This window comes from Antennarius striatus, chromosome 3 (assembly GCF_040054535.1).
Source record: "Antennarius striatus isolate MH-2024 chromosome 3, ASM4005453v1, whole genome shotgun sequence".
NCBI lineage: Eukaryota > Metazoa > Chordata > Actinopteri > Lophiiformes > Antennariidae > Antennarius > Antennarius striatus.
The window spans coordinates 15,439,421-15,461,322 of NC_090778.1; the positions used below are offsets into that span (position 1 = coordinate 15,439,421).

Below are 21,902 nucleotides of genomic sequence, written 5' to 3' on the forward strand. Positions count from 1 at the left end.
TTCCCAGCTATTGGAACTGTAAATTACTCTCCAGCCTATACAAGAAGAGGAATTTTTTCTTTGCAACTCTCCTTTGCAACTCTCAACTATAGAAAATATAATGCATGCTTCTCAGCTGTAGTAACATCTTGGTTTCTCACTTTCAGTTGTTGATCACTTTTAGAGAGAAGACCCAATGGGAAATGTATTCTTGGGTGTTAAAACAAACGTGATGCCAATGGTTTATGTGCCAAATTTCTATTTAGTAGGTGATCATCTATTTATAGAATGTTCTTACAACATGTAAAGGTGTTGGTTTTTCTTCAATCAATTTATACAATACAGATCACATATTGTCATTACTGAATTATCTCTGCTGAAAATGGTTAAATATTCCTAAAAAATCAAGCAGCCCTATTTCCCAGTGTGTAGGTATGTTTGAATGTGTGTTCTGCAAACAAACAGTACATCTGTTGTTGCCACTACCAGAATGGAGACATGAGTCATTTACCCAGCAGGAGCAGCCAATGTTTGCAGAAGACATCTGATCTACCGCAAGAAAAATAAAAATAATTGCCCCTGTGCTACTGAAAGGGTCAGGATGTGCAGTCCTGCCTAGATTTACAGGACCTCTGAGGATGGTTGTGATCTGGCAGTGGTCAGCTGCCTTTGAAGAGAAGTGCACCTTAAGTGATTCACTTTGAACCTGGACTCAACTGAGTCTGGGGAGACTCACAGTCCCACATGAGTGGAACGGGACAGTAAATCTAAAGGCAGCTCAGTTTTTGCACTGTGACGTGGGGGCTTAATTGTGAATTTGTTGCCTGCCAAGTTCTCTGGTTTAACACTTCCTCCTATGGTTTAAAGACCATGTTCACCCAAGACCGTTCCACCCAAAGTCAGTAAAACTTGAATTTTTGCTGTTTGCTTGTGCAACAACAGTGATGTAGGATCCTGAAAAAGCTACCATTTTGTAATGTTTTGAAAATGACATACCGTCAATGTGTAAATGGGAAAAAATAAAACTTCTCTGAATACAATGATGATATACCTGCTGCATATCCAGTCTTATTCCCATTCGTGGATAGGCAGCAGAAAACAATGTTGGGCTGTTTGGTATTGAAAATTTGTTTGAAAGCCCTCAGCCTTATTAACACCAATTTATACTGCTGTTGAGAGCTGACGTGGTCAACCACTGGCATGCATACAACAGTATTTTTAAAAACACTACACATGAATGAATGCAAAGCATTTTGTAAAAAACAAAAAGAACTCAGCTTTCAGCAAAAATACTGCAGCAATGCCCCCTAAGAATGCATCTCCCTCCAGGAAGCCTAATGCATGAGCTTCGGTCATCAAAGAAAACGTTTTGTTTTCCGCTGAGGCCGTTCAATGGCCAGATACAGACAAGAGACAAATGTGGCAACAGTTCTTTGGGATTCAACTGTGAAAAATCGACTCCTGACCCTGAAAACTGGTTCCACATTTGTAGGTCTTTGCTTGTTAACCATCCCTACAAAAAGTCAAACTGGGTGTTATAAAGTTGTCACGTGATGTAATCTGAAAATACGAGTGGTAGAGTCATATGCCTCACCTACAGCTAATACTTTCACTCAGGAGGTGATCAAGTCATTAACTACCGAAACTGAGGCTTGCAAACAGAAATTCCCTCAGATGTAAGATGTCAGGTTCACTGGCAAAGGTGTTACAGCCATGGTTAAGAAGGTATTTGACACCTCCTGCAGTTTATGGTGCAATGTTTGTTTTTTCAGTGTTTCTCTTTTGGGCACCTCCACGCTTTCTAATGTCTTTAAGGCTCTTAAAGTAAACCGGAAAAGCAAACAAAGGCTTATCTATTATATATTAAGGATGTCACATTACCCTCCTATTTCAATGCAGTCACCATTGTGGACCAGTGTCCATGTGACGAATATTTTCACAGGGGCCAACATGTCAAGGGATGGTGTAATTGATTGTCTTGGATGTGTCAGTATGCCTTGTTCCAAGACCCTCTAATGCTTCCTTCTCCAGTTATATGGCTTACTCATGTGGTGAGATTTTGCCACATGACACTGGAGCAGGATAAACATGCAGTCATGTTGCATATTAAGACAAAAGGCCTTTGCAATAGATTACTTTATTCACATATGCTCTAAAGTACTTTCTGATGAAAGGATGTTAATTTTTTTGCGAAAAGATCCTCGCTGAAGTTTGTCAAAGTGAAATTCTCAAGGCCAAAATCAGTGTTTCTCCAATGAGTTTATTGACTGAAACCCTTCCTATGCCACAGAGGAGTTTTTAGTTACCTGCAACCTGCATCTGAATGCTTTTCTTTTTAATAGCCTCTTTTTAGTTTTTAGCTTTTGTTTTTGACAAAGCTAAAAGGAACACTATTATTGAGAGAACATTTCCTCTTCTTTCTTTTATGATTGTATTACTTTAAAAGGAAGACATGATTATTGTTATTATTATTATTATTATTATTAAATTATATTATTGAATTGAATTTTGATCGTTTTCATAGGCTTTTGGAGCATGAAGCAACTGCAAGAGCCAGACTTTTAAAAAAAAAAGAACAAATTCACCCTGAATGTGAAATTGAGAGTTGACAGCGCTGCTCATGTAACTCTCTTGTATGATACTGATCTGCCATTGGAGTAGAGCCAACAATGCTGCAACTGTTCCATCTGGCTTTGCTGTTAGCCTTTGCAAGACTCTTAAGGCTGATTCTAGATTTCCCAAATTTGTACGTGTACATAGTGCTAGACCATTGAACCACAGCAAGCCTTTCTGTCTGAGAGATTCCTGGACATGTTAACTTGGTGATCTCCGTTGTCTTGGACTTCTGCCACGCTAGTTTTGAGTTGACCTCTAAATCTGAACTGAATTACAGTTTTACTGGAAACAAAGGATACACGTAAAATAATGACAATGTCCAACAAGTACAATTATTGTCATTTTAATTTAACATAGATTTAACAGGAATAAAGGTTTTTACAGTTCTTGGTTGTTTCTATAATGTTCATGATTCAACAATCAACAAGCTAATATAATTGACGTTTAAGGGAGAGGTCTTTGACTCTAACTCTACCTGGTTTGTGGAGTAAATTGTCAAGGCTGTTTAAAATAAACACTATTAAAGAACAGGATATACTTTTTTGAAAGATAAACGTTTGTCGTGAGATTTTCTCAGCATCCATGACTGACATGCAAGATTTTTTCCCCCCCTTAAGATCACCTAAATACTGATTTCTGGAAGGGAGAAATTAAATTCCAAGAAATGATCTTAGGTACAGTTTCACTCTCTTCCCACTCGTCAGTCATCTCACCTTAACCAGATTATTAAATCATTTACTTGAATATTTAATATTCCTCCATCATCAGTTCATCATTAGTTTGTTTGTATTTCAAAGTGCAAGTAATTATTTAGACAATAAACCATGGTTTAAAAATCTGTTTACTACTAAAGCATTTATCCTCATGTAAGTACATGTCAGACATCAATGCTGGGAACCAGTTGTTGTTGTTTTTTTTAATGCAAACGGGTAGTTCCATCCACCCACCTCAAAGTGATGAAACGGGAAATATAACTCTATATTCCCAATGCATCACATCACACAGGTTAACCTCCAAAATGGATTGAGATGCATTTATCTGACAATCAAAACATGATGATTATAATTTTGACCACGGTAAATAAAAGTGTGTTATTTAATCTGGAGACTGCTGTACAACGGTAAGAAGGCTAATGACAGCCGATATTATGGAAATATCATGTATTCAAATCATACATGCATCGACTTCCTTTGATTATTAATTCGTCTTTCTATAATCAAACAAGTACATATGTTGTGAATATTTTAAAATTCAAAAGCTTTTGTTTTAACTGTAGCATTTCATTCTTAGTTTTCAATTTATTTGCTCATAATACTGATGTAAAGGAAGTGAAAACAAGTTAAATATGTCACATTGTGAATTAAATTTAGCTTCATAACTGCTTACCTATTTTTTACTCTCTTAAGGGGGTGTTTCTATAAAGTGAAGTAGCAGGTATTAAGCAGTAATACTCTTTCAACTTAAAAATTTTTTGGCAGTTGTGGAATCATCCAGTTGCTCAGCAAATAAATAGCAAAGTCATGTCATTCGACTGATCTATCATCAAAATATTTGCTTTCCTCAACTATTATACAGGTTGAGCAGCACCTGCAAAAATTCAGACTTGTTCATGGAGAATTCTGCATCCCTGAGTCAAATACACCAGTGGCTAGATTCCAGCAGCAGGAAGACAGTTAACATCGACATACGTGATTAAAGATTTTTTGACACCCTGATGCATGCATAAGCCGCTTTCTCCCATGCACAAGGCGAAGCTCTCCATATGACCTAGACTGGATGACCCAGTGGTCATCCTAGGAGCCATCTGGCAACCACCGTCTTCTGTGGCTTACCCTTCCCACAGCCACACGCAATTCCTTAAGCAAGCATAAGTGTGCTTAGGAAGACTTAATCTCAGAGAAACTGGTTTGGGCCACGCTGTCGACTGCCCGTATAGATGCACTCGGCTGTTCATGGGTCATGGGGTTCCTTTTGTCGTGTAGCATTTTGGCGACATACCCTGTCCACCTGTTGTACGATTAAATCTGTGGCTTGGATGTGCTGTCAGTGACATGTGTCCAACAGGAAGGTGTCTCTGCCAACAGGGTACTAAATAAAGAGATTTCAAGAGTATTTCAGGCAGCTTGTTGATCATAACTACACAAATTCAGACGACTTATCTCACAGATTGAGGAACCTTTTGGGGTGTTCTGCCGTAAGAAGAGAAAAGCTTTGCTCACTGCTAGGCGTTTGCCTGTCTGCCATTGCAGGGGGCAAAGTCTTCCAGAAGAGGGCCTTGGCTACAGGCATGCTGGTGAGCCAGCCAGCCAGACAGGCAGCCAGCCACATCGTCTGCAGTCTAGGTCTGGAGCTAGAGCCCGGACTAGGGCAGCTCGGGTTACCCAGACAGATTTGTTAACACTGTTTGGGTCTGCTCAGCTTTCTCGTCAGGCCTGTGAGCCAAACGTGGCTGAGGTGACTTAATCTGTCATTAAACTCACATTACACCCGGACAGAGCGTCGGCTCATGGGCAGAGACAGAGCTCACTCTCCCACTCATGGGCATGGCTGGCTGGATTTGAGCAGACACAAAGAATACCCACACACACACACACACACAGACACACACACACACCCCTCACCCCACCCCCCTCTCTCCTCCTCCACATCTTCTTCATGCCACACACTATGGCACAGCTAGACAGCCCAGCATGGTCTAGACAGAAGCAATTCCACTTGAAATTGAGAAGTCATTTGAGTGTGACTGACACCTGTGTGGATTTAGGTTGTTTACAGGGTGTACACACTTTGTTTTTGCTTTAGATAAGACTTAGAGGTTATCAGTGTTTGCTATTGAGAATTTGTCTAATCTCCAAAGTCTGGTTATACTAGTACAGAAACTACATCAGTCTGCACTCATGATTGCTTGTCTTCCTTCATAGCACGGGTATGTCTGTGGTGACTGGCACACATCTGCTTTCCAGCTCATGCTTTTTATAAGACATTCAAATTGAAAATGAGATTGTCGTTATTACAAGATACGCTATTGAATTAATTTACAGGTTTGCACCGTCATCTTTTTGTTTGATTAATTAAAGGAAACACATTGTGAGTGTAAATCTAGTTAAAGTACGGAATGAGTTGATATACTGTGTTCTTTGAATGTTCAGTGCCTCAGAGGACGAGTTGTGTGGCCTCTAAAAACTATAATGCAACACTTAAACCGGTGCTTTTCTTACATATTATTTATGATTGAAAACATTCCTCATTTTTTATCAGCTGTTCATTATCTGTCTCCTTAGAGTCGTCATTCCCAGCAGGTAAAAAAAAAGCACATGGCACATTGTCCCAAATGTTTGTCATTAAAATCATTTTGTAATCATTTTTAAATGTTTAACTTGAATCAAATGCTTTATTAGATTTCATTTTAATTTAGCAGCTGGGGTTGGTATTGTGAGACTTGGAATAACCAGGGGTAGCTTCTGATAACTTTTGTTTGTGTGGTGTGTAAACTTTTCCAGTATTTGGATCCGAAATAAAACTGCTATAATCCATTTCTAAACTGAATGTCTCTTCATTGTCGCTGGCAGGTTAAGAAATACTTTGAGCTGGAACCTCTGGCCAGAGGGAAGCGCTGGATCCTGGAGGGCAGCAGCACTGATAACATGGAGGCAGTGAAGGAGATCTTTGCTCAGTTCATTAACCTTTTGGAGGACAAAGACCCCGATCCTGCGAGAATATGATTCTAACGCCAAGAGACATTAGGAGCTAACGAGGAGGAAACACTGCGTCCTGCTGGTGCCCGTATACACACACTCATGCTCAGAAACAAACACGTAACCACAACAAAATAAAGCAGATGTTAATTATATTGTATGTCATCCTCCCTTCAGAGCGAGCACAAGAGAGAGTCACTCCAACCTGACAGAGGAGAGCTGTAGTTAACATCTAGAAACACACGTTGTTGAATTCAGTCTGTGCCAGATGGATTAAACCAATGGTGTTTTGGATGTAGGGCATGTCCTCAGTCATTGCTGGACACTAACACACACACACACATTTACACACACAAACGTCACACAACGGGGAGTCCAGGTTGCCTGTAATTACTTTACAGGATGTTTGGGTGGACGCTGTTGATGTTCTTTCCACAGAGAAGCGATGTGTGAGAGTCAAGCGTTCGTCTCATTTTGACTCCGTAACAACAAATGTGGTTTTGTGATTGAGGTGCGTTAGTCCAAAGCCTTGTGTTACGTACAGTAGTTACATATCGGTGACTCTCACCGTGTCTGAATATCTAATCTGAATAGTGTAGTCTGAGTATCTCCATGGAGTGTTATGTATATGCAGCGAGCATATTGCCCTGTACCCTCCTGTGCAGCCGCACACAAGCGCCGCTATTCATGTACATAAGTGCTGTGTGACCTTGTGGAGATATGAGCTCATTTGGAGAAAGCAGCAGCGAGTGGGGATGTTTTTATAAGTGGGCAACTTAGGATATATTTGATAGCTCTGTATCTTAACCTCATAGAGCTATATTCAGATTTTTATATATCACGCCACATTTATTAATAATCTCAACCAAAATCCACAAATTTCAAGTAATGGCAACGATTGATCAGCCTTGATGTAACTTCAATGTGGAGAAATGTGATTCATTTGGTTTCTGTTCAGTGTTAAACAACTTTCTGTTGTTTTTGTTTTTTTAATAGACTTTCTGTATTTCTTTTTTTTTCCCTTTCAATATAAACCATCTTAACACTTTCAAGTGATTCAAGCCTCCCATCAGGGTGGAATACAAACTCTATCAATCAGCCGCAGCAACAGCTGCATCTGACAGTCCCTGTCCGACACCCTAATGCCTTCCAACTGTCTGTGAAGACCCTCCCTGTCTGCTGTTTATCGTGGACCCCCGCCCCACCTCATCCCAGCCCCATCCCAAACAGAGCTGCCCCTCCACCCCGTGTCGCTCCCTGTCTCCATTACTGCTGGGGTTTTTATCCCACGTCCCCCTTTCCCCATGTGGACTCCACACCTGTAATACAAGCTGTATCGGTTATCACAGGTGTCCTCCAGACAGGCTTTTGTCATGTTCCCGTTGCCTCCTTGTGTATTTTATAGTTTTTGTTGTTTTATTATGGAATTTTTCAGGTTTCAAGAGTTTAAATTTTTTTTCTACCTGTTGTGCGATCTGCTAGTTGTTTTTTTTATATATATATATAATCCAGTTCTACCCATGCATCCACAGGTCTTAGTTCAAAATAAATCTGTCCAATGATTTGCAGTTTACCTGCTCATACTTTGAGTTTAAAGCATTCGCTGCAGCCAGTTTTTGTTCTGGTCTTTGTTGTCTGTTTTTTTTTAATGGACATTAAAGTTTTAAGATTGTGAATATTCTCTCATTTCTTATTTATGGTCTCGATGCTCTTGCCTGTTAAAATATATGATATGTTTTACTAGATGTTCGGATATTTTTTTTTAAACAGGGTTGGCTCTTGTTTTTCGTGTTTTATCTATTTATCCAATGGACAGTTATCTCACACTTCATGTTATCTGTATGAAGTGTCTGATGAGCAGAGTGTCAGTATCCCTTCCTGACTCAAGGTGACCTGTGGAAATCACAGACAGCAGAAGATTATCTTCAAAACATACAAGAGACAGTGGCGGTCTGGCTCTTTATTACAGTTCAATTTAACTTTACTCTGAGTCAAAGTGTAGCCGCTCAGGAACTTTTTGAGTAGAAAGTTAACTGAGACAGACAGTTGAAAATCTACTCTACTCTGTACTACCACTGCCTCCTCTTTTCTTCTCTTCTTGCCCTTCTTCCATCTCTTTCAAATTAACCGTGTGGCTTTAATACAATGTGTGTCATGCAGGTTGCCCTGGCGACTCTTTGATCCTGTTTTCCAGTCTCTGCCTCTGGGCAGACGTGCTTCTCTTCAGTCTGCTGCACACCGGCTCTGGAAGCCGCTACAGCCTTGAGACAAAGCATAGGCTGCTGCGCTCTTCTCACTCCTCCCTATTCTTCCTGTCGCTCTCATTTTGTCCCTGCTTTTTTTTCCTCTTTATCTTCTCTCCTTATCGCTGTTTTTCCCCCCAGTTTCTCTCCATCTCCCTCTTTTCTGTCACTCCGCTTCCCTTTGGTTGTGCCGAAGCAGCCCTCCCTCACCGTGGGCATCCAGGATGCCCAGAGGAAGGGAAGAGGCCAGGACCTCAGTGAAGCAGCCCTCATGGGAGACATCAGGGGGAGGTGGGGGAGCTCTCCTCCACGCCTCCTCACTCACTCCTCCTGTCTATACAGTGGATTCTATTCAAAATGCAGCCAATCTTCTCTTCCCACGCCAAACCTTTACCTGCTCTGCCTACTTAATTACTGGTTGTTGTCACTCCTGTTTTCCTCCTGTCTCACTGGCATCGGCCCCTCAGTGTGGTTTACAGATAAGACTGTTGTTGTTGTGGTGATGCGGTCCAGACCTTTCCAACCTGCCTGAACGCACCCGTGCATCACCCAGCAACAGCAAGGTTCACAATGTTTATTGTAATGGATACAGCATGTCAAAAATATAGACTGCAAATTATTTTTAGAATGAATTTAATTGACGGTTGCCATTAAATAATTTGAGAAACCCACAAAAATAATACCACACAAAAAGCTGAGATCCAACCTACCTGTCAGTAATGCCAATTAAACATTAGTCTCTTTGAGTTTGGATTTTGTCAATGGAAATTCACCCAATTATTTGCTTTGATAATTTTATTAGATATGATATAACAATCATTATTATTATCATCATATTGCTAGTATTTAGTGTGTGTACTGTACACACAGTCAGCGGTAACACATGGAATCTGTCATCAGGTGTGGATTAAGTTCAGTGTTCAGGGTTAAAAAAAATAATTAAGATTATTATTCTCACTTTTGTTATTATAATTTCTATTTTTCAGTAAGTTGACATGAGCATGACGTGTAGTTTCTTTTTGTTTGTTATTTTGAACTGCTCCTTGGATGAATTGAAGAAACAAAAAAGGACAGCGTGAGATGAATGCGTACGACAATAAAAGGAAAGATTTTAGGATGTAATTCTGAAAAAAATACTGATCCAAAGAGACTTAAATTGTAATTGATTTTTAATTGTAAAAGTTTGAATCTAACAGAATTCATAAGAAATTGTACGATGTAAGGTTGTGGGAGTTACATAACTTTTATTAATGTTTTTATTCCATATCTGTCCTTTTGGCTTCTTGTGAAAGCGTTTGACTGTGATGTGGTGCGTAACGCCACATACAGTAAACTACGTACCACAAGTGAAACCAAATGCGATCACACACAGACACACACACACACACACACACAACACAAACCCTGTGAGCTTTGTAAAATGCAAATGCACGACCCAACGGGGAACCTAACTTTTGTTTACAAGACAAACAAAAGCAGGCATGTTTTCTTAAACTTTACGAAGAATGCCCTTCTCTCTGTCTTCTCCCTTCTCCCGTCCATTGTGGCAGCGTCTTTGCTGATAAGACCCAGCCAGGAGGGGGGACCAGATGTTGCCCTGAAATCCATCTGGGCCTTGTACCCCTGCTCTGCCTCCCACGGCCGATGCTCCACGCGGGACACCCCACATTCCCGACCCTTCACAGCAAGTGGTCGCTCCCACAAAAAGACAGCTCCCCTCCTCGGGATCCTTTAGCAGTGACACAGCTTTGGTGCCGCCATCGCTGTCACTCATGATACGTGTGTGTGTGTGTGTGTGAAAGAGATCTGACTCGGTTGTAGGACGGGACGTCGAGGTTCATTCGAGGTGTTTCCTCTTTCCTCAACACTCTCCTGACTTCATGACTCCCCCCTCAGAGACGCCCCTTTGAAAAACAAACACAAATGACGGAAATGCATCAATATGATGTAACTGTGAGTAATCATGATTCTCTGGACCCAATAATCACTCCCAGATATGTTGGACAGTGGTCCCAATGAGTCACAAAATGTGTGGAACTTTAACTGGTGTCACTCTGCAGATTTAATGGACTTAAATTTACCAGCGAGTGAGTCTTGTTTTATTCTAAAGACACGAGAGCCAAGGTTTCCAGCAGCGTCAAACCGGAGTTTTTATTTAAAACAAGTAGATACTAATAAGTTTCTGTTGGTGACGTGAAGCAATTCAGATTGTCTTCACCATGTAGAGCGTCATACAAGGACTTGGAATAATGAAGTTAATATTAATGTACTCTGGAAGAAACATTTATTGGACAATACAGCTTTAACAGAACCCACAAACATCTTAATGCAGAAAACTAGGGAATTTTATGGATACTAATACAGCTGCTGTTTGTCGATATTAATACTCACAGAGATGCCCTCCCCCCTATTTTTATTTGGTCCCAGAAAAATGACAAGGAGCAGTCAGACACTCAGACACATGAGTGCTTTCTCTGCCCCGTTCCAACACTTTTGCATGTGTTGCGTTTGGGTTTGTATTTATTCACCTGATGGTTGGAACCTGACCTGCTTTAGTTACACAAAGCAAAACCTTTTCCTGTTCCCACCGATTCAGTTATCACTCTTTTAGAAAGCATTAACATTAAATAAACACTGATAACAGCACTTTTTGTCCAGGAGCTAATCGACACAAATACTGTCCTGGCTTAGCCAAGAGCTCTTAACAGAACCAGTAAAACACAACGTATTAAAGCCTGGCCCTGTCATCAAGTATGTACTTCCTGTTTTCTTGCATGTGTTGCTTTGTGTTTTCAGATGTGCGACAGATTATTCATCAGAACTAATGTCAAGGAGATTGTTGCACATGCTTCCCTGCAGGTTTGTGGTTGAGCCATAAAACTAATGAACAGGTCAGAACCAATAGACTCTTAATGAGTTCCTCTGCTGCCAGGCAGCGAGTGGGTGAGTACACTTTGCAGCAACATCTCATAACCATCCTCACCATTAATTAATATAGGACTTGATCCTTTAGATTTTCCTTTGTCATACGTTATGAGTCACTCAGGTTTTTATTTCCTCATGAATTCCATTTTAAGTGTCAATTACACTTCAGTTCACCCAAAGGTTGATTTGATGCAGCCTTTGATGCTTCACTCGTCCTGGCATACCAGTTCAGTTTCACTATATCTGACACAAAGATCACGATACATGAGCACGTAGTAAATTAAATTAGTCTGGCAATTTTAAGTAATTTAATCAGAAGTGGAAATTGAGGATATTGGCCACTGAACCAGACATCTGCCTCAGTCATTTCTTTCCAATCAATCCTGTTAGTCTAGACTGGTTGCTCATTATCACTTAACATGCCATCTTTCTTAATGTAAGAATGCAAAAAAACCCTCACCAGTCCTAAAACCTGCAGCTGAGCCACAGCAGGTAAATGTTTATGTTCTAGGAGACTTTTTTTTTCAGCCTTGTGCGCTGAAAAAGTTAAATTGAATTTTTTATAAACTATTATGCAATAATTACTGTTTATGCTACATTCACGGGACTGTGGTGTTCTGATGTTCACCTACAATTAAAGAAGAAATGCCTAAAGGTGACTATACGCTGCTGGATTTATAACGCTTTATGTAGGAATTTATGTGGCACCTTGATGAAATAAAAGTGAAGTTACATTTTCAGTTCATGAGGCGATCTTCTTTTCTGTGTTAAAGTCCTGATCTTTAAATCAGTCATTGTCTGATGCTCTGAACACCTCTATGAACAGTCATACTGAAACGTGTTTCGAGATTGTACTTTAAGTATTAAAGTACAAATATCAAGATGCAATGCTGAGGCTGTTGCTATTAGATCAGATTGAGTCTTAGATGAAATCAATCTGACATTCGTAGGTGAAGTACTTTAACATTGGTCTTTTAAAAATTGAGACCACGCTGTGCAATTCTCCTCCAGCTTTTTGTAGCCACCTAAATGCCTCTTGTTTTTTCTGTGTGTTTGAATGCCTCGTCTGTTGGGTGACTTCCGTGGGATTCCAGCCGGCTTGTCATTCAGATTGTTTGTCCTGGGGACGAGATCTGTGCGACTCCTATTTCTCTTCCTCGGCCCGAGTGCTGATTGAGACCCGCATCCCAGGTGGCCCACACATCAAAACAAGAGGGATGGCTCTTGGTTTTCAGACAAACATCACTCACTTTCTTTGTTGTCTGAGGGACGGGGGGCATGGCGGTTTATCACCAGAGAATCTCCCCCTGCTATCGCCTTCCACCAGGCCGTCGCCTCATCCCACAGGAGCTACTAAAAGCAAATGTCACTCAAAGAGAACGCGTTGCATTCCTTCAAGAGGTCAATTAGTGCTGGCCACAGAAGGATCTGTTGCATTAGAGGACGACGACTTGAAAAAGTTGTCTCATCGCTATCGGCTCATCCATTGATGGTTTGGCCCAAAACAAAAGCCCTGACACCCCCGTCACGCTGCAATTTTGTGAGGAGAGCTGCCCCACATATGTCCCACAAACAGCCAGGTCCTGGTTCTGATTCACTATGTGGAGCATATGAAACACATCGGTGTCCCTCAGCCATAAGACGGGGGTGGGGGGTGGGGGGGACGTCGCAGCTTGCAGCAGCTCTCCACCACTCTGTGCAGGTGGCTCCTGCTCCGGCTCTTCCCCTCCAGGCCTGTAAGGAGCAGCGTTGTCTAGAGGACTTTTATGAGCGTGACCGTAACATGCCCGTCTCAATTGGTCTAGACTCCACGCTCTGTTTACTACAGCCCCGATGATGGCTATCAGACTTGTTACTTTTTTTTTTTTTACTGGTGATTCTCTCTCGTCATAACTCTTTAAATACGGGCCGACGTGACGCTTTGACGTCCTTTTTGTGGATCTCCGTAGAAATTACTGTCCCATTTCTCAAGGAGAAAAACAAAAGGGAGGACTCTGACGTGCACTGCCTCTCCCTGCAGTGGGGGGACATGTGGGGGGGTATGGCTGTGGGTTGGCTGCACTCTGATAAGGTGGTGGGGCTTTTACGCAGTGCAGACACCAGCTTTAAATACTTATCAGTAACACTATTATAAGGACGGGTTCTGGTTGAAAAGTTGTTGGAAAAAACTTTGCTATGATTGAAAATAAGCTGAGAAAAAAATAGAAATTTTCCCCAAGTGATGACATCACTTTTTACAACTTCGGTGACTGTTTTTAATCACAGTTTACACGGGTTTGGCCCCTGACAATGAGCCGGTCCAGCAAATGTTTCTTTAGAAGCTGCAGGTGATCAATCAGCTGTTAATGAAGTAAATATTTAATTGCTGCCTCTAAATTTTGCCCTTTATAAATTATGGTTTGTTTGGTGTACTGCATGGCGCCCAGCCAAACACCTACTCTGTAGGTGGATTAGCTCATTGAATCCAAACAGTTTACGGGGAAAGCAGTTCCAGTGACGACACTATGTGGGCAGCTTGCAGCTCTGAAAATACAAACCTTCTGTGTGAAAGGGAAAAAAAAGGAGAAAAAGTGAGTCGTTTCACAGTAACAATCTAATAAACATGGTCACTGTGCGGAGAGAGAACACCTGTGTTTTACCAAAGTTTTGGCACCGTGAAGTCAATCACTGCCGGAGCCATATTTGGTCGAGTGAAAATTTGATCTTGCCCTCATAGCGATGATGAATCGCAAGTTGTGAGTCAGGCAGGAAAATGCAAAGTCAGACACAAATATGATGCAAGCGGACAACAGAAACAAGAGAAGGTGAACAGCCGGGTGCCAGGATGATTCAGCTCTGTGAGAACAGGCTGCGCTGCACAGACACGGGTTGGATAGGGGGAATAAGCTTAGAGCTGCAGCCAGAAATAGTGTTTAAGGTTTTGAGGATTAGGGTTAAATGTCAGGGAGGTCAAGTCAGAGAGCAGTTTAGATTGGCTTAGGGATGGCAACTTGCAGCTGAAGTTCAGTCTTCTAGTATTTTTACAGTAACTAGTGGGATAGATATTGACCAGATATGAATACAAACCTCATTTTAGTATCTTCCAAATTTACCTTAATGTATAGATTTAAAATTAAAAAAGAATTGTGGAAAAGTACAGGCAATTTGTAAGCCTGAAACATTTCAACTTTCTGAACAGATGAAACTCCTGCCCACAGGTGAATTATGTGTATTCCTGCAAATGTAACATCCTACACTTAAAAGAAGTCATGCAATTACTGTCTGCAGTTGTGGAACATCTCTAGTCCACTGTTTTGAGATCATATCATAGTTGCATCTCGACTCATCATCCACCTGTTATCAATTATTTTGCTTATCTTTTGCATTTGGGTCCTAAAACTGACCCTGGATAACATTTGGGGCTGAATGGGTCATCAGTTCAGACCGACAGGTAGTCCACGGTCATCGGGTCGCCTACAGTAAACTCCACTGGGACAGAAAAGACCTGAAGTCTGGATTCAAACCAGGTGCATGTGATCTTGTTGTCCTATTAACATTAAGAAGTAAATAGTGCTGGTAAGTAGTAAACACACGGCGTGACAAACACTTTGTCTGAGCGGCGTTGTCATTTCTCCTCTCAGGTTGTTTTATTTACTACGCTGACGGTGGCGGCTGATGACGACAGCGCTCCAAACGTGTTCATGTACAAAGCCAAACAAATTCCGATCTGACTGTTCCCGTTCACGTTACATCACCGCCTCGGACATGTATCTGATCCGGGAACACACATGAAAGTGACTCAACTGTAATGTGAAATAATTGGTTTTACGTTCATTTGTGTCACATTAAGGCGAAAAACTGGCATTGAGTCAGTTTATTCCAGTTCTGTGAACAAAGCTGAAGAATCTATTGTGAAATAACAAAAACCAGATGTAGCTTTTTTAGAACCTGTCAGTGTTGTCAGAGCTTCTTCTCTCAGAGAGACGCTGAGGGAGAAAACATGTTCGAGCCCTTTTTTTCCCCCCTTTAAAGTAGATTCAAGGTTGGAGAAGTTGTCTTATTCCAGTCTGACGCTGCCGTGTTTCTTTATTAGGCTTTTCACCAAGGCTTTGATTGAAATACTCGAAGCCAAGACTCCATGTTTTTGTATGTCTGTCATTCCTTTAGATAATATTCTACTGGTGGAGCAGGAAAAACAAAATGAAACATAAATTAATATGAAGGCAATAACTAAATTATATATAATTCTGAGGTATTTTTTTATATCCCTACATCCTAACCTATTGTTTGCAGATGTAGCGATTATACAGACAATTTCAGAGAAAAAAACTGGAAGTATATTACTTTAAAGTAAAATAAAGTAATATAAAAGCTTGAAATAAATTTCAGTTTCATTCAACTCACCAGCAATAATATAATGTACAAAAACTCAGAGGGAGTTTTTTTTTTCACATTGTGAGTACAAGTACATTGGCGTTTTTGAGTACAGCTGCCTTCTTTCACTTGTAATATGTGTGTTTCTATTCAGGGTCTTTATTTGTGTCGTGTTTGAATATTTCCTCTGATGCCTATTATCAATTATGTAGCGTAACATTTTAGTCACTGCAAAACAATGAAATTCCCGTAATTTAATCCCGTGATTTCCTAGCAGTCTATTTATGTAACCCATGAAGTTGGTTTATGCTTCAAACAGTCATTGATAAACGGTTGGAGATGTCAGATATGAATGTGAGCAACAAGCAGCGCTACAAAGGCAGCTTTTTTTCCCCCCATGTGGACAAAATAAAATGATATGAGCTGCTGAAAGATGAAGGAGTGGCATTCTTGCTTTCTCCTCGATCTGTCTCTGGAGCCGCCCGACGGACGGCCCCTCCTCGGCCCATCTGAATCTGCCTGGTTCACATACACAAGATTAAGTAGCAAAAGTGACACCCAAGACCAATCGGGCCACCCAAGAGAACCGCAACCAGCGGAGAGGCTGTCAGAGCCCCCTTTTGCAACATTAATCTTCAAGCCTCTCCAGCACTGCCAACTCACATCTCCTTCAAACACGACAGGGAGGTAGAAAACTGAACTTTTCCCTCCCTGAAGGTTTTATCCACTCCATCAATTGACTCTTTGGGGGACAATTCATCGTCACCTGCCATTTGCCAGATAACTTCAAACACTGACAAAATGAATTACTTTCCCAGACATGTTTAAAACTGGTCTGTAATTTGGCAACAAGGACATGAGTGTGAACCCTCATCTCGTTGGTAGTGCTCCTTCTAACGTCCCCACAAACACAGGTGAAGCTGAAACGACACAGCTCACACCTCCACGGGATTTATGGCTGAGAGAACATCAAACTAATCTCAGAGGTCTGTGGATGCGTTTCTGTGGCCTGCTCCATCCATTAGTAAGACATTAACACTCAGCTATGGGGTCTATGATTGATGTCAGCGGGCCATTACAGCAGACCTGGGATCAGCTAACTGATGCAGCTAACCCCTTTCTTCTCTGATGACCATTAGCATCTTTTATCTCTTTCAAGGGGATAGGTTTATGTGGTGGTGTTGGGGGTGGGGGGCTTACGCTGACCTCCTGAGGGGGTGGTGTCACATCCAACCTGATAGTGGTGTGAATAAGAAAACAGAAAAGACAAATACAGCAATTGCTAACTAGCGGAACATGAGTGTGTGAGGCTGTGGATGCCTTCAGTCCCAGGAGAGGGCCTTCCTAACCTCAACCTTTCTTCTGCTTGAGACTTGAGAAGCGAGGGGGGGCGGGGGTGGGGGTGTCGCACCATCTAACAGTGTTCCTTTGAAGGGAGTAACGCTGAAATCAAGAAGCATACTTCAGATACTTTCTGCTGTTTTACCGTGAGATCCTTTGCACATGGCCTGAAACCTAATCTATTGGAATATTTTAAATGGCATTTTTTAAAATATGTATTTCTTTCTTATTGTTGATGAATTCTGTGGAATGGCCAAGTGCAACAACAGATTGATCCCACTGACAAGTATTGTCTGTGCAACTGAGCCTGATGCACAAGGTGACCTTCATTACAGTCAGCATCGACACTAATTCATTTGGATCGGATCCCACATTATTCATCCCGCCGCCGTAAATACTCACCCAGCATCAAACGTGTCAACAACAGGCCTCAGCCTGTTTATGAAAATATTTTTTAAGATTATATACACAACCAGATTTTTACAGATTTGTCCACACGGATGTCGAGCCAAAAGAAAATATTATTGGTATTTTAATTGTCAATATAATTACAAAAAAACAAAAAAGGTTGTATCATATTGAGTAATATTCTTGGCACACCGGGTTGTTCCTTCTTTTGGGTGAGACAAAGGAACATTGATAAACCAGTTGGTTGAAGCCGCTTCCTTATGACCGGTCACGTGGACTCACGGCACGACTTTATTAAGACTTTAATAAAACTGTTGAATGACCTGCAGCAAAATGTAATATTGAAATATGTCAATTTAATTACAAAACTACACAAGTGATAAAAGCTCACAGAAAACACATAAATGGGTATATTTCAGCAAAAACACAGAAAATATATTTTCTTCTGCAATATTTTTCAAAATATTTCCCTAATTACAATTTTTTTAAAATTTGCCCAATATTGAGATAGATTTAAAATTTTGCACTACCAGTCAAACACGATTGCATTTATAGACATACAAATCATCTTTATAACTCAAAGGGAACTGTTTTCATAACCAGCAACATCTTTTTGAGATAAACCACAGGCCTATATAATAAAAATTATAGGTACCAACTCCACCCATAAAAAAAATCAACTCCTTGTTTTATATTATTGCTCAAAAGCCTCATATACCCCAGATATTTAAATAAGACACTGTTATACATCATGTGTGATGCTGAGTGAATAAATCATCCTGTTGCTCTGCCTTTTCTTTGGGCAAAAGCTTCAGGTTGGGAAGTTCACCATAGTGATCCACCGCAGACAGCAATGATCATTAGGTCACTGTGGGACAGGAGGCGGCTCGCGTGAGTGAAGGTGTGTGTGTTTGTTATTAAGAGAAGCTCCATTAGCAAACGTCCAATCGGCTTTGGCAGGCGTTCAGGCTGAAACCATCACATCAGGTCTTCTGTACAGCTGCTGAGCTAAAGCAGGACGCACAGATCCATAACAGCCTGCAAGCCTCCAGCTCAGTGGCGGGGGCTTCTCCTTAAACAAGGCCGAAGAGAAACTCCAACAGAAATTTCTCTGCTGAGATTCAGACTTTGTTGGGTTTTACTCCTAGATACCTCTTGGCGCTATAAAATCTGAATCATGAGTCGATGCAGAGGAATACTGACTGTGATTAGCATTAGCATCGCCTGGATCTTCCAGCTGGTGAAGCCAATTACTAACCCATAAAATTATTCTGTCACTGTTAGAGACTGGAATGCTATAAAATATAAAAATAATTAGCAGGTGCTGCATTGTATTAGACATCATTAATCTTGAAATGGTCTCATGCATCATGTTTACCATCATGTTTACACACCAATGTGTGTGTAAACATGATGCACACAGTATAACAGAACTCTTTGCATGTGTTGATCAGAGAAGACGCTGCTTTAAGTTACATCAGAAAAAGATCGATGTACAATAAAATCAAGCTATTTAAAAAGCGATCACGTAAAGTTCAAGAACTTCACTAGATGGAGGAAGCCGACAAGAGTTTTGTGTTGAAGTTCCATAGCAGTGGATACAGCATCCAACTGAGCTCTAGTTGCAAAAAATAGATAAAATAAATAAAATAGTTTCAGGGGCGGCAGTGGGTAGTGCTGTCGCTGCACAGCAAGGTGGTTACGGGTTCGAGTCCCGCTCTGTCTGGAGTTTGCATTTTCTCCCCATGTCTGTGTGGGTTCTCTCAGGGTTCTCCGGCTTCCTCCCGCCTCCAAAAACATGCACTTTAGGTTAATTGGCCAGTCCAAATTGCCCGTAGTGTGTAAGTGTGTGTGTGCGTGTTTGTCTGTCTCTGTGTGACTCCGCGGTGCACTTGCGTCGTGCCTGGAGTTTCCCCCGCCTCACACCTTAGGCCAGCTGGGATAGGCTCCAGCTCCCCGTGTCAGCGGATAAAGCAGTTCAGAAGATGGCTGGATGGATGAAAATAGTTTCAATCAGGATGGTCAGTTCTTTGGAAACTGAGTCCCTACCAGAAAGGGAATTTGTCAATGAATTATTTTAATTAAAATTTCGAGGTCCACCGTGACCTAAAGAGGGATTGCTGAAGAAATGTCACATAAAGATATCTGAAAATTTTAATTTAATTGGAGCAGCATTTTACCTACATCTGAGTGAAAATCTCTATGGATCACTTGCCATCATTTTATTTCACAATGGAGTTCCGAGGAAGTTTTTGTAATTGTCGCTGTTGAATGCAATTCTTGATGACCGCATATCTGAGAAAAGTCATGAAACATCAAGACACCCATTCTGTACATTCAATTCCGTTTTTGAGTTATAACCCAGAAACCCTTATTGGAGATAAGGCTCATTCTGTGACTGGGGTTTAACGCAATGTGTAACCATAGAAACAAGAATAAATAAAAAAATACACACAGAAAAATTCCTAAACAGCCGACGGCACCACTTCAGTGTTTAGATGCTGTGTTGCAGAAGGTTCTGTTGAAACAAACTGGGATGATTTGGATCAGTTCTGGAAAAGACCAAACAGTGATGAGTCTTCCTCCACCAACGGCAGCCAAGTTTTTACCTCCATCAAACTGTTAGAAACACTGTGTGTGTGTGTGTGTGTGTGTGTGTGTGTGTGTGTGTGTGTGTGTGTGTGTGTGTGTGTGTGTGTGTGTGTGTGTGTGTGTGTGTGTGTGTGTGTGTGTGTGTGTGTGTGTGTGTGTGTGTGTGTGTGTGTGTGTGTGTGTGTGTGTGTCCTGACTGGTGGCAGCAGTCTTCCTGCTGACGTTCAGTTAGAACCATCTTCATTCCACATACATCATGGTGCTTATAGGCCAAAACGAATGGAATGCTTTCAACTTTTTATAATACCGAGTCGTGCCAAGAGGATTTTTTTTCCCAGCTGGGGATTCCAAACGTTCAGGCGGACCATCACGCTCGTATCTGAGCGGCTCTTTTGAAGTGACGAGCGACAGCCAAATAAATGGTGAGCACCACGTTAATGATTTGCGATGCAGGCGTTAATTAACAAAAGGGCTGAACCAATTATGCGCCCATGATTGTGTGTGAATGTCAGCGCAGTCACGCAGTTTGGCTGAGAGGAACAACACAAAGACCACAAACGAGAACAACGCTGACTGTGAAGGCCTGTTCTGATGTTCTGACAGCAACACACCGTAAAGTTCGTTTCTTTTCTATTTTTATTTTATATGTTGATTTCATCCCTGAAGGGAAATGAGTGGCACACTCTAGTTAGTTGAATGAATCATGCAAATAAAGTATATATGTGTGTACAGGCCCTGAACACACTAACACACACACACACAGGGGACCTGTATGCATGCAGGGGGAGGGAGAGTTGTGGACAGCTCCTTCATGGTTCGCCCAAATGAGCAACTTGTAAAGGGGGATGGAGCCTTGCTCAATGGCACCTCGGCAGTGCTCCGGAGGTGAACTGACGCCTCCCACTGTCAGCTCACACCGCGGGTGTGACTTTTTTTGGGGGCAGGAGCGGGAACGAACTGCCAATCTTGGAACAGTGGATGAACCGCTTTACCGCTGAGCCACCGCCGCCAGGGAGACTCAGAAGAATAACTTTTATTTTTATCAGTTCGTCCTTCGCATTAAACTCACTCACCATTTTCTTCACCATTTGGAATTAAACTATAAATCTGGCCCACCCAAAAGAGCCGACATGTTATTGTTTTTTACGATTGTATAAAAAAGAGCTCCAAAAAAGTTGAATTAGTGTGAGATGAGTGGGTGAAAATGAGTTCTAGTTTCTCTCGTGTGAAGATCTGCTGCTTCTCTCTGGTAAACAGAGCAGTAAACCAGTTTAGCTTCATGAAATTGTGACACAATTATTTCCCCCTTTTGTTCCATTTTATAAGCCAAAACAAATTCATTAAAATATTTCCTGATTATTACTTTATAATTACTAACTGTTGTCCCTTAACTTAAAAACTTCCAGTACATCCTAATGAACGTTAACAAAATCAAAATCACATGTTAATGTAGGTTTCAGGAAGAACACAATTGCTGTGAGGCCTTCCAAATGCTGAAACATTCCAGGTATTGGCATGGAAAAAAACACTCATGCTGGAAAAATGTCACTGGCTTTGGCCTACAGATATATTTATCCCTGTGTTTAAACTGGTTTTAATTGTAATAATATGTTCCCCTTTTGTTTTCCTGTTGTACAACCTGACTCAGAACACAAACACTTCATTAACTGAGTGGACTACATTTGGTAGTCAGTAATGAGGTGAATGTTGAAGAAAAAAGCGATAATCACCCAAATGTTTGGGTCACACG

At 41.2% G+C, this 21,902-nt stretch overlaps 1 protein-coding gene across 3 annotated transcripts in view; it reads left to right on the forward strand.

The window, feature by feature from the left end:
• The window catches only part of LOC137592145 (ADP-ribosylation factor-like protein 15), a 95,460-nt gene extending 87,538 nt beyond the window's left edge, over window positions 1–7,922 (forward strand). For all 3 annotated transcript variants that reach the window (XM_068310071.1, XM_068310070.1, XM_068310072.1), the window contains exon 5: window positions 6,165–7,922. In XM_068310071.1, coding sequence (XP_068166172.1) covers window positions 6,165–6,317 — 153 coding nt within the window. In that variant the 3' untranslated portion in view covers window positions 6,318–7,922. The remainder of the gene's footprint in view (window positions 1–6,164) is intronic.
• The last annotated feature ends 13,980 nt before the right edge of the window (window positions 7,923–21,902 follow it).